Genomic DNA, 21,233 nt, shown 5'->3' with positions numbered 1-21,233 from the left:
ACCACACAACAAAACCTATAGTAAATACATAAAATAAAAGGAAAAGAATCTAAGTAATACTACTGAGAAGTCATCAAATCACAAAGGAAGTGAGCAGAGAGGAAGAAAGGAACAAAGGAAGGTCAGGACAGACAGAAAACAATTAACAAAATGGCAGTATTAAGTGCATACTTACCAATAATTACTATAAATATAAATGGACTAAATTCTCCAATCAAAAAACATAGAGTGGCTTAATAGATTAAAAAAGAAAAAGAGGGTTTCCCTGGTGGTGCAGTGGTTGAGAGTCCGCCTGCCGATGCAGGGGACATGGGTTCGTGCTCTGGTCCAGGAAGATCCCACATGCCACGGAGGGGCTGGGCCTGTGAGCCATGGCCGCTGAGCCTGCACGTCCGGAGCCTGTGCTCCGTAATGGGAGAGGCCACAACAGTGAGAGGCCCGTGTACCGCAAAACAAAACAAAACAAAACAACAAGACAACTATATGCTGTCTACAAGACTCATTCCAACTTTAGGACATACATAGGCTTAAAGTGAAGGGATTAAAAAAAAATTATTCCATGCAAATGGTGTTGAGAAAACTAGACAGCCACATGCAATAGAATATAACTGGTCTACTATCTAACACTATACAGAAAAATCAACTCGAAATGATTAAAAACTTGAATGTAAAACCTGAAATCATAAAAATCCTAAAAGAAAACACAGGCAATAAACTCCTCGACATTAATCTTTTTGTATTTGACACTAACAGCAAAGGGAAAAATAGCAAAAATAAACAAATGGGACTATATCAACCTAAAAAGGTTCTGCACAGCAAAGGAAACCATCAGCAAAATGAAAATGTAACCTCCTAAATGGGAGAAAATTTCTGCAAACCACATGTCTTAATAGAGGTTGAATATCTAAAATATACAAGGAACTTATACAAGTCAAGAGAAAAAAATAACCCCGTTCAAAAAATGAGCAAAGGACCTGAATAGATTTTTTTTTTCCAAAGAAGACTTACAAATGGCTAAGAAGTACATGAAAAGGCGCTCAACATCACTAATCATCAGGGAAATGCAAATCAAAACAGCAATGAGATACCACCTCACACTTGTTTAGGCTAGCTATTATTATAAAGATAAGAGATAACAAATGATGCAGAGGATGAAGAGACAAGGGAACCTTGCTAGTGTGAATGTAAATTGGTACAGTCCTTTTGGAAAACAGTGTGGAGGTTCCTCAAAAAATTAAAAATAGGACTACCATATGATCCAGCAATCCCACTTCTTGGTATATATCCAAAGGAAATGAAATCACTATCTCGAAAAGATAGCTGCACTCCATGTCCACTGAAGCATTATTTGTTATAGCCACGACATGGAAACAACCTAACTGTCCATCAACAGATGAATGATTAAGAAAATGTAGTATGTATATACAATGGAAAATTATTCAGCCTTTATAAAGAGGGAAATTCTGCCATTTGCAACAGCATTGATTAAACTGGAGGGCATTATTCTAAGGAAATAAGCCAGACAGAGACAGACAAGTACTACATGATATTACTTATAGGTGGAATTTAAAAGTCAAACTCACAGAAACAGAGGGTAGAATGGTGGTTGTCAGGGGGTTGGGGGGGGTGGGAGAAATAGATGCTGGTAAAAGGGTACAAACTTTCAGTTATATGATAAATAAGGTCTTAGGATCTAATGTATAATATAGTGACTACAGTTGATAATACTGTATGGTATCACTGAAATTTGCTAAGAGATTAGAACTTAAGTGTTCCCACTATAGAAGAAAAAAAAAGGTAAATATGTGACGTGATGGTCATATTAACTTGATGGTTAGGAATCCTTTCCCAACAAATATGTGTATCAAATCATCATCTCTTACACTTTAAATGTATTACAATTTGTCAGCTATACCTCAATAAAACTGAAGAAAAAAACTAAACATAAAAGTAAAAAGAAGTGAAAACTCCAGACTGACTTTTGAATGAACCTGAAGGAAATGAGCATGTAACCTTTGCTCGCCACTGTTGAATGAAGAGCCCTGACTTAGGGCATAATCAAAATTTAGCCACAAAGTAATTCAGTGAAGTATTCAGTGGGATTTAATTAAGTAGATTTCTTAATGCACCCCGAAAAGTTCACTTTATTTGACATTTTTATTTCAGGAGGGAAATTGGTCATCTATGCCATGTCACTTGAGTTTTGTTTCCTAGTTATTCACAAAGATAATCAGATCTAAATGCTTTTCTATTCATGGGAAAGCAAAATGGTTCCTGGGCACTTGTGAAGCCTGAGTCGATCAGTGATAAAAGATGAACACAACACTCTGAATAATAATCCTAACAATTTAGAATATTAGGGCAGAAAGACTTGTTCAGCGAGTCACTGCTTTCTGCCAGAATTCTTTCACCTTTTGAGGCTACAATGTTAGAAATTATATTTGGGGGGCATGATGTTGACCTTTCTGTTACAATATAAATTATTAAGACAAAGGAACAGGTATTTTTACTTTCCTTTGGTGTTTAATATACAGTGTTACTAGTATCCTGGTAATCTAAATAGATGATTGTTGGATTTTCTGACAGTAAATGTGGCACTTACCCATTCGAAGACATTCCAGAGAAGCTTGGCCCCAGTTCCTTGTATATGAAGACTCGATATAGTAGCAGTGACCATGGAAAGGAATCCACGCTGTGTGCTCTGACTCGGGGCATCTACCAGGCAGCTGTGGAGGTTCAGTGGCAGGGATTTCTGTTAATAAAAAGACATTTCAAATAAAGTAAGACCTGAAGTTTCTTTAGTACATAGAATAATATATCAGCCATTAAGGAACTTTTCATCGGCTATCATTATTTTTTTAAGCTCTAATGGTAATCATTTGGATATGCCATTTCTATTATTGAGTATTCTTTTTACTTTATCGTTTTTTTTTTCATTTAAAATGTATTTCCATAGAAGGTACTATGGTATAACAGTGGTCAATCACATTCATAATTAAGCATGTAAATCTATAGATACCTACAAAGACGTTAATAAGTTCCCCTAAAAGGTCAACCAGAAATAATTTGCAAAGGCAGTCTTCCTTCTAGACATTTTTCCTTTTCTAGGATCCTAGTCCCTATAAAACCTTCTTAGCTCTGACTGACATTGATGTTATAACTAAATGGTAGAGGTAGAATTCTAGGACTTTACCACTGTCCGACTCTATAACTGTATTCTAGGACTGTATCACTGTAATATCACTGACGCTGATGAACCCACACATATTCTGATAAAATTATTTTGATATAGCTGTGCTGTCAACATCAAAAGTAATCATTTCCTGAGGACTCTGACATCAGAGTTTCAGAGGCCTATCCTAATAATAAAAATTCAGAAATGTATAAAGAGGAAATAAACTCTAGCAATGAAGAAAAATTTCTCTCTCTGTTATTTTGATCTATGTATATTTGTTTATTGCCAGGTCAGTCTTTGGTTAGGTGAAGGAATGTTTTATCTTATCCTTAAGCTACCCCAAAACATGTGACTGTTTAAGAATATCAACGGTGGTTTGTATTAGCTTATTGAGAAAATTTCAAATCCCTTGATTGTTTTTGTGGATTCAATTACCGTCTGATCTTTTGCAGAGAAAATAAAAACTTTCATTGCAATGTGCTGTCTTCCAATAGCCGTCAAGATCCATATAAACACACGCTGACTTCAGTCTGGGCTCATCAGTGGCCCAATTAGTGTATCTCACCCTCCATTTATCGGTCCAAACATATTCATTATTGGTCTGCAAGAACAAAAACAACCATTAACATGGAGCCTGGCTTCATTCAGAAAATACCAAAAGAACCCAGCAAGGAGTAAAAAGTATATTTAAGACTGTGATTTGACAAAGAATCTTCAACATTTGGGAATAAAAAGAACATTATAAATTATTTCTACCAACTCAATTTCAGGAAATGCAGCCTTTTTTAAGAAAAAACTACTTCTTAAAGCTCCTCATGAAGACATCGTTGGAAGCTATTCTGAAAAACACAGACTTAAAAACCTACGTCTTATTCTAGAAAATTCTCTTTATTTGCAGGCCCTCAGTGCAAAAGAGGGGTTTTACCTTCAGAACAAATAAAACAAGTATTATATTATCATTGAAATGATAATAAAAACGAAGTCATTTTCATTGAACTCATGGACCCCCTGAGAGAAACACTTATCTCTTCTAATCTTCTTACTGTTTGGCTGTTGAAACAGGGCCAACGACAAATGACTTATGCAAGGTGACATGGGTGGATAAGAGAGGAGCCTAGGTCTCTTACCTTCCAGTTAGGTGGTCTTTCAACCAAAATGAATCTGATGGCATCTTTTAAATATAACGGTTTTATTCAATTTGCATACTTCTTATTAAATTTATTTGGGCAAATTTATGGTCACATACAAATTAACTGACAACATCAAAAAGATTACTTATCAATAATGTTCTTTTGACAGTCTAGAAGAAATTTTACAGGTAAAGCCTCACAACAGATGCTATATAACTTTAATCAGAGATAAGTGAATTTTTAAACCATTCAAACAGCTGTCCCCTTTTTAACTGCATTATTTAATTTACCAAAGCAATTACCAAAGATTTAATGACAAAATCAAAAGCATGAATTATCTCGTTAGAATTTTGTAGTATTCTACCATATTTAATCAAATAATGCTGGCATAATCATTAACTCCATAGATGTAATAAATATAACAGTATTGTTTTAGTTATAAATGTTGGGATAATGGAAAGCTATTGAATCTTTCTAACAATAAATAAAAGCCTATTTTAAACTCGTAAGAGAATTGGGACCATATTTGTGAGAAGAAAATATATGAATTATCAATATAATTAGTTACTAAAAATAGATTCAACATAGAAGTAAAAATGCCGTGCTTAAGTTTAAACACAGAAATCATTGTGTAACTACTTACTTTTAAATGTTCACTAACCTACTTAGGAAATACTCATTGCAAGAAGTGTAAATGTTGACCTCTGCATCATGGTAGAAGTTCTACAAAGTCTGGCACCAGTCTACCTTCCAGCTATATCCCCTTATCTCCTTTTATTTCTTCTTGGTATCCCTTCCTTATGAGCCACCATCCTAGACCACATCTGTAAAGTCTGACTTTCTCCGAGAAGCCCTGTTGGTCCTCTCCCCTTGCACAAATGATGGCTTTTCTCTCCTCTCTGAGCGCTTTGTATACACCTCTCTTTGACACTGCATTATCTCTTAATTACTTGTTGACACCTCCATTTATTGTACTCGGAAGTTTGCTGATTGACTAGTTAGATGGGTGGATGGATGGATGGAGGATAGGTGGATCCCCTGGCATCAGAGAAGACTCAGTTTAGGAAAATTTTGGTAACTCCCACACCACTCTTAGTTCTGTGCCTCAACCCTCACTCTACACCATCCTTTGCCAACCTTCCTTCTCAGTTATGGAATACAGGGAATTGACCGCAATGAAATCTGTCACACACGGATGCAAGCTGCACAGCTTCAGAACAGATAGCAACTCTAGAATGACTTTTCACAAAAAATAAGGAATATCCTCATCGCACAGGAACTATGCCCCCGACGCTTTCTTTTTTTTTGTTTGTTTGTTTGTGGTACGCGGGCCTCTCACTGTTGCGGCCTCTCCCGTTGCGGAGCACAGGCTCCGGACGCGCAGGCTCAGCAGCCATGGCTCACGGGCCCAGCGGCTCCGCGGCACGTGGGATCCTCCCGGACCGGGGCTCGAACCCGCGTCCCCCGCATCAGCAGGCGGACTCCCAACCACTGCGCCACCAGGGAAGCCCCCAGGGAACCCCCCTGACGGTTTCTTAATTCCTATGGCATAGTTGTAATCATGACACTAGAAAGAACTAAGTTAATAAATAAAACTGTTTAGAGGCAGAACTTAATTTTCATATTCAAAAACCTAAGGAAAGTAAAAATAATAATATCAGCTAGGTAAGTCTTAGTTTGATTTCTGACATAACCACTAACTTGCCAGATCCTTGCGCTGGGTCCTTGAGAGACTGGGTCTTGTCCATGTCGGTATCATTTCCAAAGCCCAGCAGGATTTGACACCCAACAAGTACTCAGCAGAAGGAACAGAAGAGAATCATATTCAATCACAATTGATCAATCATGTCAAGTCGCACGTGTTTCCAGCATCTTACCAAGTTACTGTTCAGGGCGATCCACACGGGCTCATTGAGTGTTTGCATCTGCATCCACGCAAACGCATTACTGTAGGGGTCCAGAATGCTAGCGATCAGGGAAGCGTGAAGCCGGCAATAGTCATCTGCTTCCTGCCACCGGAGCTTTAATTTCATGAGTGAATAGCTACTTTCGCCATATTTAATAAAGCCATCTGTTGGAATTGTTGTTGGAGAACTAGGCAAGGAAGGGTCTGGAATAAAAAATGATTCCCATTAATATTAAACATTACCTGAGTGCCATCAGTACGTGAGTTCTATACCTCACGCATCCTAAAAAGAAACTGAACAGCACAATCCAAACCATCAGGTATTAAACATTTTTTTAAGAGCCATTTCACACCAGAACACAAAGTTCTATTTCTTAATCAGTATGCCTGATTGAATTAAGTCATTTCCAAACTCTGTTTAGAATATTAAGGTAAATACACGGTCAAGTTTCTAAACTATAAAACCAAAAAGACTCGCAAATACTATGAGATCTAGTATCTGGATGAAAGACACACCACAGTTTAATCCCGTAAATTAAAGAACATCTATCATCCTGTCAACACGAATCTTTTTTTTTTTTCCATCTTGGTCAAATTTCAAGGTCAAGTCTTCCTCTCCTTCCCTTCCCCACTCTGTCCCATTCCACCCATGAATTTGCATCTATTTGTATCTATTTGACTTCACCTGTGAATCATGTACCTTCAAGACATTGGTTTATGCTCTGGAATGAAGCCATATAACAGTTTGCACTTCATTTAACCTTGATCTCGGGATCAAGCTTTAATCTTATGATGATTTCTCACGTGAACCCCATATCTTACCCAAACTGAAGCCTTGGCAAGCTGGCGTCACTCTGGCTTTCTGATCTTTCCTCCTCAATCTCTCAGCATGTGTTTCTAATAACTACTCTAGACCCACCCATACTTTGGGCCACTTTACTGTCAAGACCCAAAACAGTCTTTGTTTCTGGGTGCCTTAGCTGATGCCTTAGGGCAGAACAGAGGTCAGCGGATGACAGCCAGAGGGTGAAATCTGGCCTGTTGTGTTTTTGTAGCCCATGAGTTTTTAAATGGTTGGGGAAAAAAAAACAATGAAAAGTATTTTGTGACATGTAAACAATACATGAAATTCAAATTTGTGTCCATAAATAAAGTTTCAGTGGAACTCGGCCACACTCATTTGTTTACATACTGTCTATGTTGACCTCATTTGTTTACGTACATGTCTACAAAGCCTGCAATACTTATAATCGGTCTCTTACAGAAAAAGGTTGCCAACCCCTGGTCTAGGGTTCTAGATGTCCCTGCCTACCGATGTCGTCTTGGCCGATTCTCCAACCTGCTCCGCTGTATACCAACCCAACCCACCATTTGCCTGTTCTGTCGCTCCAAGAACGCCAGACTTTCTTTTGAAGGCTCTGGTAAGGCAACAATTTTAATTCAGCAAGGAGGGCAGCTTCCCCTTTCTTCTGCTGTTGCTGCCACCGTGTGTTGATAGAATAGCATTAAACCAAGAGGCCCAGCCCCGGATCCTTACATGTTACAGCCGGTAGAAAGTACAGTCTCATTTCCCAGCTTGGAGAGAGCTGGGTCTGTCTTAACAACATGGGAAAAGTTCTGGACTGCTAAAAGTGGCCAATGAAGCTTGAGAGAAAGCTTTAAGAAGCTTCACCAAAGGCTATATGCAGCCAGGAAATCAGCTCATTTATCCAATTAGCTTGTTTATTAAAACATTCATAGGAAAAATTAAAAGGAAAAACTAAATTACTGAGAGGTTATTTTCAGGTGGTCATATTATGGGTAATTTTTTCTCTTTATGCTTTTCTGTATTTTCTAAAATTTCATCAAGGGACATGTGTTTCATCAAGGGATTGTTTTTAAGTGTTTCGTATTCATATGTATTCATTCATGTTTTTATTTATGTACCTTTATATATTTACATGAATTCATATATATCCATTCAGACATACTCATATATATGAATAAAAACAACACGGTTTTATTTCTTATTTATTTAATTTTATCCTTCTGGCCACGTTGCACAGATTGCGGGATCTTAATTCCCCAACCAGGGATCAAACCCAGGCCCCAGCAGTGAAAGTCCTGAGTCCTAACCACTGGACCACCGGGAACTTCCTGAAAACAACATTGTTTTAAAAAAATACTGAACACACATTCTTTGTTGAAATTTTAGAAAATATAGGAAAGTATAAAAATGAGAAAAAAATTACTTAGAATCTAACCACCTCAATATTTTAGTGTTTCCTCATAATTGTTATACATAGAGAGATATATACAGATGTATAGACATACTATATATACTATAAATGCAAATATATATACATAGAGAGAGAGCGTTAGAAAGAGACAGTTTTTGATAAATGAAGAAAAATATAATAGTACAATGAAGGAACTAAAGGTCTTAATCCCACAATGCAAACACATCCACTATTCCTATTTTGATGCATTTCCATCGCCTTCTCGTTCTTTTTTTTTCAGGGGGTTCAAAGTGTTGTTTGCATCATCGGTAGTCTATAAAATTTCATATTCTGCCTTTTTCACGTTAACTCTTTCCTGAAACCTAAGTCATTTAAAATTGTCAAAATATCTTTCATCGGCAGCAAATATTCTATCTCTTGTGTTTACAGGAAGAAGGAAAAGAAGGTTTTAAACAAGTTTAGCAATCATCATTCCCTCCTGGAAGGGGACTCCCTTCTTTCCCCAAAGACTGGAAGCACAGATGCGTTACGAGTGCCCCAAGATTCTGGTGCTCAAAAGATGTAGCAGAGAGGGAACAGCGGCATGGCCTGGACCTTCTTTTGGGTCAACAGGAGGTTAGAATTCCTGCAGGACTTTGCAATCAACTGAAAATATCTTCAGTGATTTTCAGTCATTGTCATGAATTGATATCAGTTCCCTGATTCCCCAGAAAGTATAGAAAAATTTGTTAGATCCGGGAGATCAGGTAGCTTCTAATTCAAGCACCTCTGAGAGCTCTGCTCAGGGTGACAGCAACCCACCTCATCTTCAACCCTCATCTCTAATCTATCTTTCATTTTCTGAACCTCTTCTTATGTAGCCAAACGTTTCTATTCTAATTTCACTCGAAACTAAAATGCACACGACCATAATCTTGATTCTTGGTCGATATCCACATATCGGTTTTATTTTCCTTGCACCATTGTTACGCTTCCTAAGATGAAAGAAGGATCACGAATAAGACATCTACATTTTTAGAGACACAGAATACACAACAAGTAATGAGGCATATAGGGTGTTTTGGGGCAACGGTTCTCAGATTACACAAATTGAAGTGAGGTATCCCTACTCTGACATTTTGGTTTTTTTTAAGGTAGAGGTAAGCAAACATCCCAAATTTCTAACAAAATTAGAAAAAGTTTCAACCTCTAGTTTAATCTGTGCAAACTTTCTGGTAACGGATGAGGGGGCACGTTCATGAATACATTACAGAATCTATCCTTTCTGCGTGCCACAGCCATCCATGGAAGAAAGCGAGAATCAAATAAACACGCTGATGGGGGCTTCCCTGGCGGTCCAGCGATTAAGACTCCGCGCTTCCACTGCAGGGGGTGCAGGTTTGATCCTTCATCGGGGAACTAATATCCCACATGCCACACAGCATGGCCAAAAAAAAAAATTAATTATTTAATTTAAAAAAATTTTAAAAAACAACGTGTTGATGTGCAAGGGAAGGGTCACTTTTTTAAAACAAAACTTTATTTTTTTAGAGCAGTTTAAGGCTCACAACAAAATTGAGAAGAATGTCACTTTTTAAAAAGTATGGAAAAATGACCTCATACAGCCCAGTGAGGTCCGGCAGGACTCACCGGGAAGCGTCTGGCATACATAACCTCGCTTACTGTCACACGTGTCATCCATCCATTTGCCTGCATCTCTTGACTTCCCTCCGATAATAAGAACACAGTCAGCCTGTATATTCATGGAGAAGAAAAAAAATAGCCAAATGTGGATCGATAATTATTTAAACCAGTTCATTAATAGGCAAAAAAAAAAAAAAAAATCCTTTATCCCTAACCTCCAACTTTTAGGATAGTCTTAATACATTTACAGCATGTTCAATTCATCCCTACTTTCCATGCAACTGGCCAACTTCCACGCAGATCCCTCACTGAACCCTTGCTATTTTAATTGAAAATTAAGCAGAGTTGGATAAATTTTGGAGCCGCTTCTGAGAAATGCTGCTGTCAGAAATCTCATTAATTCCCTGAAAGCTACCACAGCTTTCACCAGGGCCAGAGCCACCTTCTTAGCCTCCAGCCTCATTATCCCACGAGCCTCAACTATCAGGAACCCCTAACGGTACATTTCAAAGATTCTCTGCTCATGCCCATCTCCCTTCTTAGCTATTCTTACCTTTCATTATCCTGGCTCAGCATCTCTGCTCTAAACCAGGAAAGCTACACAGAACAAGTATGTTTCCACTACACAATGCATGTGAACATTTCTCTCCCACTCTCTTTATCAAACTATATTTAATCCTCTTCATTTTACAAGTCCTGAAATTGTAACAACATAATATATGTGCTTTGATTCCAGTTTTGTGGAATACAAACTTTATATTTTTACACACGCTAAGAAAAAAATCTAGGAATAAAACCAACAAAACAGTGGGTTTTTTTCCCCTGGAAGGTGAGTTTATAGATTTTGTTTGTTTCTGTTGTTTCTCCTTTTCATTATGTTCTAAAAACAAAAAACTTGTGCAACAATGTTTTTGTTTTAAATGAAATTTACCACTCATCCACGAAATCTTTCTAAGCAAACCCTATCTCACTCCAGTCTACTTTTCAGCCCTCATTTATGTAATAAGGATCGAAAGAATTTCTCCCCAGAAAGGCACTTACCCGCAACCAGAATATATCTACCCTACACAGAGCTACCAAATTTATTATCAGAAAGATGCCATCTTGATGAGGTTGTTTTTCTGCTCAAACCTTTTTTTTTTTTTTTTTGCTGCCTATCTGACAAAGTCCAAACTCTTTCTTAGGGCATCTAAATTTCTCTGAATTCTGCTTTCCATGTTCTAAAGTTGACGCATACTTCTTTTCTGCATGAAACTCCTACTATATCTAAAGCTCTTTACTTCTGCCCAAACCCATCTTGTGCCTTTTTCCTAAAGACTTTATTCACCTTTCCCGCTTAACGCGACCTCCCATCCTCTTGCCATGATCCCCTAATCATGACGTTTTAAACTTCTTGGGAAGAAGACCCACATTCTTCTTCACATGGCTTCTTTCCATCAAATGAAGAGCTCCACAGATATGTGCTGCCTGATTAGATCGCTACATCCCACAGAAGTTTCTTTCCTCCTAACTACTATCATGCTTTATAGCTGATCTTCTCATTACACACTTCCATTTTGTTCCTGTAGTCTTGTAGAAGACTTGGGGTCTAGCTAAGGTGTAAGCTTCTTCAAGGTAGAATAAAATCTTATGTGCCTTCATGTATTCTACAATGCCTAGTATGGTGTTTAACACTGATTAGTCAGCTTCAATGATATAAGATTAAAAAGAGTGAAATATGGGCTTCCCTGGCGGCGCAGTGGTTGAGAGTCCAACTGCCGATGCAGGGGACGCGGGTTCGTGCCCCGGTCCGGGAAGATCCCACATGCCACGGAGTGACTGGGCCTGTGAGCCATGGCCACTGAGCCTGTGTGTCCGGAGCCTGTGCTCCGCAACGGGAGAGGCCACAACAGTGAGAGGCCCGCATACCACAAAAAAAATAAAAATAAAAAATAAAATAAATAAAAATAAAAATAGTGAAATAAAGAAGCAATTGTCATGTACCACAATGTTCATTGCAGCTCTATTTACAATAGCCAGGACACGGAAGCAACCTAAATGTCCATCGACAGATGAATGGATAAAGAAGATGCGGCACATATACAAAATGGAATATTAGTCAGCCATAAAAAGAAACGAAATTGAGTTAGTTGTAGTGAGGTGGATGGACCTAGAGTCTGTCATACAGACTGAAGTAAAAGTCAGAAAGAGAAAAACAAATACTGTATGCTAACACATATATATGGAATCTAAAAAAAAAAAAAAGGTCATGAAGAACCTAGGGGCAGGACGGGAATAAAGACACAGACCTACTGGAGAATAGACTTGAGGACACGGGGAGGGGAAGGGTAAGCTGTGACGAAGTGAGAGAGTGGCGTGGACATACATACACGACCAAATGTAGAATAGAGAGCTAGTGGGAAGCAGCCGCGTAGCACAGGGAGATAAGCTCGGTGCTCTGCGACCCCCTAGAGGGGTGGGATAGGGAGGGTGGGAGGGAGACGCAAGAGGGAGGGGATACGGGGATATATGTATATGTATAGCTGAGTCACTTTGTTATACAGCAGAAACTAACACACCATTGTAAAGCAACTACACTCCAATAAAGATGTTAATAAATAAGTAAATAAATAAAATTTGTTTTTAAAAAGAAGCAATTGTCTGTCTCTTAGGTTAATGCACTTAGCAGATGTTTGACACACAGTAAGCACTCTGCAAACAGTAGCTCAATCATGACGATGATGACGATGACACCTTTAGAAGCAGTGGGAGCCTGCAGAACTACACCCCCAATACTACCACAGTTTCAAGAGTTTAGGGGTAGCTGATGCAAAGAACATTGCCAGCTCGGGGTTCAAGTGTGCGTGCTGACTGCAGCACTGGGGCTGGCTCTCCCCATTCCTCCCCGGCACCACCGTCTATGTCCTCCCGCCCCCAACCCAAAGACGAAGAGTTCTCAACTGAGTGTCTACCCCTTCCTTCAAGGCTGGCTCAAGTCTCAAACAGTTAAAAGGTGCAAGAATGAATCAGATCAAGGAGTACTCTGGCAGAATTTTTCACACAAGATTAATCACTAAGATGTTGACCTGAAGCAAAATGAGAGCGTGTGGAGAGGTGACCTGAACGTGATATTTACATCTTCATAAGAAAGGCTGCTCCTCCTCCCACCAGGGTAACCTTTCCCCCAGTTTGTGTAATGAACTCCTCGGCCGTCCGTCCAAAGGAAGGTGTGCTCTGAATTGACATCATTCAGCCCAGTCCAGGTGTTAAAAGTGGAGTTTTTCATATGATATGTAAGGAAGGCTGAAAGAAAGTTTCACGAGATAATTATGAGCTTTGAGGGGAAAGACTCCAATATCAAAAATACTCAGAATACATTAATTTAGAAACACCGAGCATGCGATCAATGTCTTTCTTATCGTTTAAAAGCACTTACCATGAAAACAAACACATCCTAACCTGAGCAGCATGTTATCACTTCAGCGTGGGACTCGGAAAAGCTTCTCATAATAAAAGTCTAGGTGATACCTGGGTCACTGCAGAGTGTCGTGTAGGTTGTGCCCTACCCAAGGCCACCCTATGCCCCGCCCTCCCTTTTGTACACCCAGATCTGGGTTGTGGCTGCCTACCACCCTACAGGAAGAGGTGCATTTTTCTAATTCACGCACGGTCGCCCTGTACTAGCCAGCAGGTGTCCTGTTTCTATAAATAAGATAACCTGATTCTACTGGGTTGGCCGAAAAGTTCGTTCGGTTCTTCCATAAGATGTTATGGAAAAATCCGAACGAACTTTTTGGCCAACATAATAATAACTAGGGGCCAAAGAGAGCTCTTAATCTAAAAAAGTTCTGAAAATAAAAACTATTTGTCAAAACGGAAAAGCATTAGGCTGTCAAATGATCACCACCTTGGACTGCCAAACCAAAAGAGCTACTACCCACATGGAACTCCTCCAGGGCAGCCACTTCCTAAGGGTCACCAGCCATCCACGTCCACTGCGCATGCTTGGACCCAGGGGGCATCCTGGTGCTAAGTGCTCACATCACTGGGAGAGATTCAGAGAAAGCAGGACAAATATGGCCTCTTGCTTCTTTATCAATTCTGTGGCAGAGAGGATGGTGGCAAATATCCAGAAACTGTAAAAGGCTTAAATGTACATGTTCCCATCCCTTCTCCAGCAGCCCATCTCCATGCCTGCCACACCATGGCAGCTGTCTTCTGAGGCCAGCAACCTCACCTGCCACGAGCTGTGGACACCAAGGACACTAGATGGACACGGAGTGAATGAGCATGGACTCTACAGGACATTTTCCAAACTCTGCTTAAACACGACTCCTGAATGCAAATAGGAAACCAAATGACTAAGCACTTGGGTTACTAATAGAAAATGTAAAATAGAAAGAAGGCCACAGAGATTATCTGTTTATTCTGAACAGTTCCACAGAAGGGTCATTGCTACGTGCTTACTCTTCGGCAGAGTAATAGATGCCACTACACTGCTCAGAGATTTGCTTATTTCTCAATTAACTCAAAGTAAAAGAAAAAAAAAGAAAAGAAATTTCTTATACTATTTTTCATAAAGAAAAGAGCATGGGTGGATATTTACTTTGTTTTCCTTTTTATTTCCTAAATAAGATCATAACTCTTGCCTTATCCCCAACTTGAAATGAAATGTGGAAAAGCTCTACCTGCCAATATTTCAACACTGACTTGTTTTCCGCCAAGAACCACAGAAAGAATTCAACAGCGTGTGCCTGTGTTGCCAGGAATAATGTTAGTTTATCTGAAAATTGTTCCCTTCTGCACATCTCTATGACCCAGGTTCTAATTTTGTTATGGCAAGAATCAGCTCTTTGTGGTTAAGAGAGGGAATCAATTATTGTGTTTCTCTGCTGGGTAGCTAAGCCCAGAATGTGGTAGACCAGTTAGAGAAATGTGAGAATTATATTCCTGAATTTTTTTTATTGTGTGCTATGGTTTGACACTTTTCTTCCAGTGTCTGGCAAGCTGCTGAACTTGTCAAGATTCTCAGTGAAAGCTTGATTGATTTACTGTAGAATGTGTACCAAGAAAGCACATGGTAGCATTTATGGAGTGAAATTAACATTTAGGAGAGCGCCACACAGCGTTCCAAGGTCTCTCTTCTTTCTTATCTTTTTTGAGGTATATCATTTTTTTCCAGTAGATGATTTTGGAAGTCCAAGAACCTCAGAACCAAAAGGGAACTTGGAAATCATCCAGTCTACATCTTTCCCCAACGACATCGCATAAATTCCTACACACAACACATATGTATTAAGCATCTTCCATGCTACATACCAGTCAACATATATGACTCTGCAGCACCCATTTCAGTACCTTCCAACAAAAGCATTTTCACAGCCCTTTAAAAAAACTCACAAAGCATCCCATCCAATTAGTTCTAATTGTTAGAATAACCTCCTAATTTTGAGCCTAAATTTGTTTCCCTGTAACTGCCACTCATGGGTTCTAAGTCTTCCTTCTTTAGTGGGACGATCCTTCAAAGTTCACATCCTCTTTTCCGGGCTGTGAAACCTATAGGGTCTTTCAAACCATCCTCACTCGCTGCTGGCTGTGGTTTCCAAACCTTCATCAGTTTAGCTGCTGTCATCTGAAAGGCCCGCAGTTGGTCAACATCATTTTTAAAGTAACTAATTTAAGCTAATATCTACTTCAAGTAAGGTGGCCCCAAAAAGACCATGTGAAAGGGGTCAAGTACCTTTCTCTTGACCACAATATAATGAATTTTACAATCTGCTATCAGTAAGTGGTGTGTTTCTTCATCCTGTTCTTCAAAGCTCTGGCTTATCCTTATGTTTTATCAAAATTTTTTTCTCAATTTGTTCAAAGTTCATATTGAAAAATTAGTTTTTTTGCATTATAAATTCTCTATCAAGTGACTAGAAGAGCAGTAAATGGAAAATGAGCAATTTAAAATTTTATTCCTGGAACTACTCTTCTTCTTTGACTCTGGTGAAAAAACTGGTCTGGCAGAAACAGATGGAGTTGAAGCTGGAAGATCCAGTTTGATTCCCAGTCCTGCCCCTCACCCTCTAAGAGCCCTGATCTAAGTCTCCCTGAGCACATTTCCTCATTCACAAGGGACTAATGATTCCTGCTTCATAGACTTGTTATGAAGATGGAAAGGCAATTTACATGGAAAACGCTCAGCATAAGGCCTACAACTAATAAAATAGCTCCCAATATGTGCTTGTTTTCCCTTCCTAGTCTTTACTCTGGAACACCAAAAAATCATTTACCATAAGCAACATTCTACCATTTTAGGGAAAAAAGTTACGTATATATGTGCATCACTGACTGTAAAATGGCCCACACACCTTGCTCTTTTTCATTGTGTATGGACGCCAGATTTCCTCCAAATCCTATGCAAGCTTTTCGTGCCTCTTGCCAATTTTTTCTTTCTTCTTCAACAAATCCAAAGATTTTGAAACACTCGGATGGAAGGAGGAAAAAATCATAGGGATTACATAAAGATAACAGTATTTGCTCTAAAGAAATCAAAATGCTCCATGAAGATTAGAACTAAATATACATTTGCTCACAACCGAATATAAATGCAAAAAATTGTTAGTTTTATTACCCATCAGCTTTCTTTGCAAAGCTTTTTCTCCCTTGGGACAAAGGGCACAACTATTTGGGTAATACTGTCAAGTCTACTATCAATTCCCACAGAGAATTTAACATGGAATTTCCACATATTCTTGCCTAAAATTTTTTAAAGTGATGAGGCAAGCAAACATTAACTTGAAGCTGAGAGATTTGCATTGCCACTCTCCACACTAGTCAGTGACACGACTGCAACTAAGTTTTCTTAGTACCTTGCAATTATAAAAATTCCAACCTTCCTTACAACCTCCTGAGACAGAGGGTGTGGTAGGGAGAGCCGTGGCATTGATACTACTGTTATGGCGTTGACAAATGAAGGCATTTGGAGAACCACAGTTAATGTCATTCCAGAACCCTGACAAAGAACAGAATAGTTAAATTAGATTTACATGCTTAAAAACACTGTTTTTATAAAAAAACTTTTTTTAACTTTTTTTTTTTTTAAAACACCTTTGTATTGAAGTACAGTTGATTTACAACGTTGTATTAGTTTTGGGTGTAAAGCACAGTGACTCAGTTATATATATCAAATTCTTTTCCATTATAGGTTATTACAAGATATTGAATACAGTTTTCTGTGCCATACAGTAGGTCCTTGTGGTTTATCTATTTTATATATAGGAGTTAAAAACACTTTTTAAAAGGTGTTTAGTTTATAATAGCCAAGACATGGAAGCAACCTAAATGTCCATCAACAGAGGAAAGGTTAAAGGAGTTGTGGTACATATATACAATGGAATATTGCTCAGCCATGAAAAAGAATAAAATAATGTCATTTGCAGCAACCTGGATGGACCTAGAGACTGTCATACTGAGTAAAATAAGTTAGGCAGAGAAAGAGAAATATCATATGATACTGCTTATATGCAGAATCTTAAAAAAAAAAAGATACAAATGAACTTATTTACAAAACAGAAGCAGACTCACAGACTTAGAAAATGAACTTATGGTTACCAGCGGGGGAAGGGGAGGCGGATAGTTAGGGAGTTTGGTATTGACATGTACACACTGCTATATTTAAAATAAATAACCACCAAGGGAAAAAAAGATAATAAAAAGCTTACCCCCCCAAAAAATAAATAAATTTTAAAAATGTGTTTATATTTTATAAGGATTCTCAAAAATGGTTTATACTACAAACATCATTTTTACACAAAAGACAAAAAAGATCTATGTGATACCCTTTTGCGCTTTCACTTAAACCAATAAAGTTCAACTTTATAGAGAGTTTACTATGAGCAAAGCACATACGAGATGTTGCAGGTTATTATCTAAATAGCCATTAACTGCTAATAATAATAATCTAATAAACTTTATATACGAAGCATTTGCTTAGTGTTTTAGATGTATTATCTCAATCTTCTCGACAACTGATACATTCTGTTATTATTCCCATTTTACAGATAAAGACATAGAGATAAAGGAGATAGATAAACATTCTGGATATTTTCTTCATTCAGAACATGAAAAAATGTTTCATAAAATGAGAAGTGAGAGGATTGTGTCATTTAATTAGAGTAAATGTTAAGCATCCGTTCTCCTTACAAACTGAACAGTTATGTTGCTAAAATTAGAATTCTCCTTCATTCTCTCTCCTTTTCTTGTCTGATTTAAGCACACCACTTGCGACCTTTAGCCTAAGGATGTAGCAAATGACACATCACGCCACAAGGCAGATTCTAGAAGGTTGTGATCTTGTACCTGAATTTGAGTACATGGTTACACAGTTTTCATCATCATTTGCAAAATTGGGTTCACCTGTGGCCCAAGCCACATAATCCACTTTGCTTCCGTCCATCCAACTGGAAAAGAGAAGTCAGCCGTTTAGCAAAAATCCAATCAGAAGAGTTGGCTACAGCCTAGGGGTAGGAACAGGCAAGTCAGTCAAGATGAAGAGAGCACAGCATCGGAAGCAAAGAGAGGAGAGGTTTCTAGAGAGACAGAGCAGCAGGAAACCCCCAAAGGTCCGCGGTGCTCCCCGGAGCACTGAGATCTCCAGGCGTCTCCTGGCTGCCTGGCGAGTCTGCCTTCTTTGCCCTGCCTGGAAGAAGTACGTTTAGTCTTGATGTGAGAGAAGAAATGGAGACCCCAGTTACCCTGGAAGTGGACCAGAAGTAATCAGCCTCCCACAGGACTTCTTAGGCATGAGTCCCACAAAACAAAACCACCCCCAGAGAGACGGAGAATACAGAGCTTCTCACTGGGCCTCTTCTCTGATTTTCATGTTTACTCTGGTTTCTCCTAAGGTAGGTGAGCCAATACTCATCTTCATAAATTACGGAAATTCGGGGGCCGTTCGTTAGCTGGAAGGAGACCAGGAGATCATGGAATTCGACCCTCTCGTTTGGAGGATGGTTAAAATGGATGCTTGTCCAAAGGAGCATCAAACATTTCTGATCTTTAAAGATAATGAGAGTGAGTTTGGGTCTTTCTTGCCAAATCTGGCAATAGCGGTCACATGGAACATATGTGGTTAACACATCTACGCAGGAGCCAGGAAGACATACTTGCTCTTCAAACTTAGAAGAACGTGGGTACTAGTGAACAAGGAAAGAAACCCCCCAAATTGTACTAATTTCCTCCCTCCTGCAGCTTTTGCTGGCCCCTGAACCTAATGAAAAACTGTATAGTCGTTCCTTTGAAGGGAAAGCATTTCAGGCAGTTGAAAGAATACTTCAAAGCTGTGCTCCGAAAGCAGCAAGAGGGGCAACGTGAAAGGCCCCTTTGGTTCTAGGCACCAAGGACAGTCCAAATGGGAATCATTTTTCAAATAAATTCAATATTCATATCTGTATAATACATCTTCCTAGCAGACGATTTACTAACAGTTGAGGACCTCCTGAAACAAAGAGAGGTGACATTTTGCACGATTCAATCAGCATCTGCGTTGTTTGAGATTTAGAATGCTGAAATATTTAGCAGGATTTTTAAAAATTGGTTTTTGTTTTTAAGATGCTTTGTGGATTGAGAGCCCAGCAGGATTTTTTTTACATTCATTCAGCAGAACCAAAGTCTGAAAATCACTTTTTGTTGCTCATCAGAGCACTGTCCTAAGCAAAGTTGTTTTATTTTGATTTACTTACGTAAATTTTTTATCCAAGCTGATCAATAAACCAATAAAATATGCTGGCTGCGCATCGTTCCTGTTTACCTAGAACATGGAAGTTTACATATAGTTCAATCTGTACTTATATGAGAAGCAAATCCTTAAATAAAACCTACAGATTAATGAGGCAGGCTATTTGGGGACTTTTCTAAGGAGGCATTCAGACAGAAACTCTGTTGTATATTCAGTGGTTTTCATAGAAATAAAAGGAAAAATATGCACATTATATAACAACCTGCATTTATATAGCAAATACCTTAAGACATTCTCTGTAACATCAGATGCCATTAGTAATTAGACACTATTAAAGACGTTCTTTATAACAAAGTAGCCATTTGGGATTATGTGTCTAAGGAAAGACTTCTCCACCCACATATATACTGGTGCAATATTAGGAAATATCCTGAGAATTTCAAACCATGGTATATCTACAAAGATGGAGATAAGTCATGCTACACTCCAATACCTTTGTGATTAAATGAATTTTTATTCTTTTGTTACTGTTGAACTTATTTTTTTCCTTCTCTCCCTCTTACCTCCTTTCTGGAAAACAATAAAGATGCCATGAACATTTTTAAAGAGAAAGATCAAGCCAAGGACGCTTGGAAGAAAAACAATTATACCTTCACTGTTAGCTGACAATTTTGGTACAACCAAAAAAGAGTTTTATATGAATAATCAAGCTGTACTATCTATTAACCAAGAATCTGGTTAAGATTAAGACATAAATTATAATCAACTTGCACTAAACACAAAGGGTCCAGGATTGATATATAACAACTAGTTAAGAATGATAATCTCTGAAAATCAAATTAGTGAACTCAAAGCCATCAAGTCTGGATTCTCCCAAAGCCCAGGCTAAACACTGTTTCTGGGTTCTCTGATTCTCCACTGAATACTCCAGCAATCGGGTCATTCACTTCTGCGATAGCCAATACCCAGCACCCCTGCCCTGACACTCACACCTTTACCCCTGACCTTAGGAGGTTCAAATTCAGCACATAGTTGGAAATTGCACCATGGGGTAGCAATCGTAGACATTGTCTTTGCTTAGCACATGTCACCGTTCCATTCTTAAATTAATCATATTCTTACATATTTCCAAAGAAACTTCTTTTCGCTTTCACTTCGGATAGAAACAAGATCACCAAAATTCCTCTTGCAAAATTCTCGTGCCTTGTCCATGGTTTCCTTCTCTTTGCTAAAATAATACTGGTAGTCTTTGTAAATAGCCCACCCATCGTCAGTGACTGGTGGATCTGAAAAATTAGTGAAAAAAAAAGGTGATGAATTTGATTTAGACAAATTCAAGAATCTGGTCTGTATGCTACACAGAAGTGAAAAGAAGAGAGCAGCCCTATCAGAGGTATCTGCAACTCTGAGAGCTCAGGAGGAGCAGGATGTTGATGCGAATACAGACTGAATTACCGAAATCCAAATATCTGCT

The 21,233-nt window shown here is 38.6% G+C and overlaps 1 protein-coding gene across 1 annotated transcript in view; it reads right to left on the bottom strand.

Annotated features, from left to right (window-relative positions):
• Positions 1-21,233, bottom strand: part of MRC1 (mannose receptor C-type 1) — a 98,858-nt gene that overhangs the window by 14,171 nt on the left and 63,454 nt on the right. The window contains exons 17-26 of the mRNA XM_059058350.2: positions 20,882-21,045; positions 19,764-19,831; positions 18,382-18,482; positions 16,893-17,035; positions 16,392-16,506; positions 13,169-13,335; positions 10,060-10,162; positions 6,183-6,415; positions 3,611-3,776; positions 2,603-2,752 (exon numbers count right to left, since the gene is read on the bottom strand). Coding sequence (XP_058914333.1) covers positions 2,603-2,752; positions 3,611-3,776; positions 6,183-6,415; positions 10,060-10,162; positions 13,169-13,335; positions 16,392-16,506; positions 16,893-17,035; positions 18,382-18,482; positions 19,764-19,831; positions 20,882-21,045 — 1,410 coding nt within the window. The remainder of the gene's footprint in view (positions 1-2,602; positions 2,753-3,610; positions 3,777-6,182; positions 6,416-10,059; positions 10,163-13,168; positions 13,336-16,391; positions 16,507-16,892; positions 17,036-18,381; positions 18,483-19,763; positions 19,832-20,881; positions 21,046-21,233) is intronic.

The sequence above is a fragment of the Kogia breviceps genome, chromosome 3 (genome assembly GCF_026419965.1).
Source record: "Kogia breviceps isolate mKogBre1 chromosome 3, mKogBre1 haplotype 1, whole genome shotgun sequence".
NCBI lineage: Eukaryota > Metazoa > Chordata > Mammalia > Artiodactyla > Physeteridae > Kogia > Kogia breviceps.
Note: the sequence above shows the minus strand (reverse complement) of the source record. Positions and strands in the feature narration are given on the sequence as shown.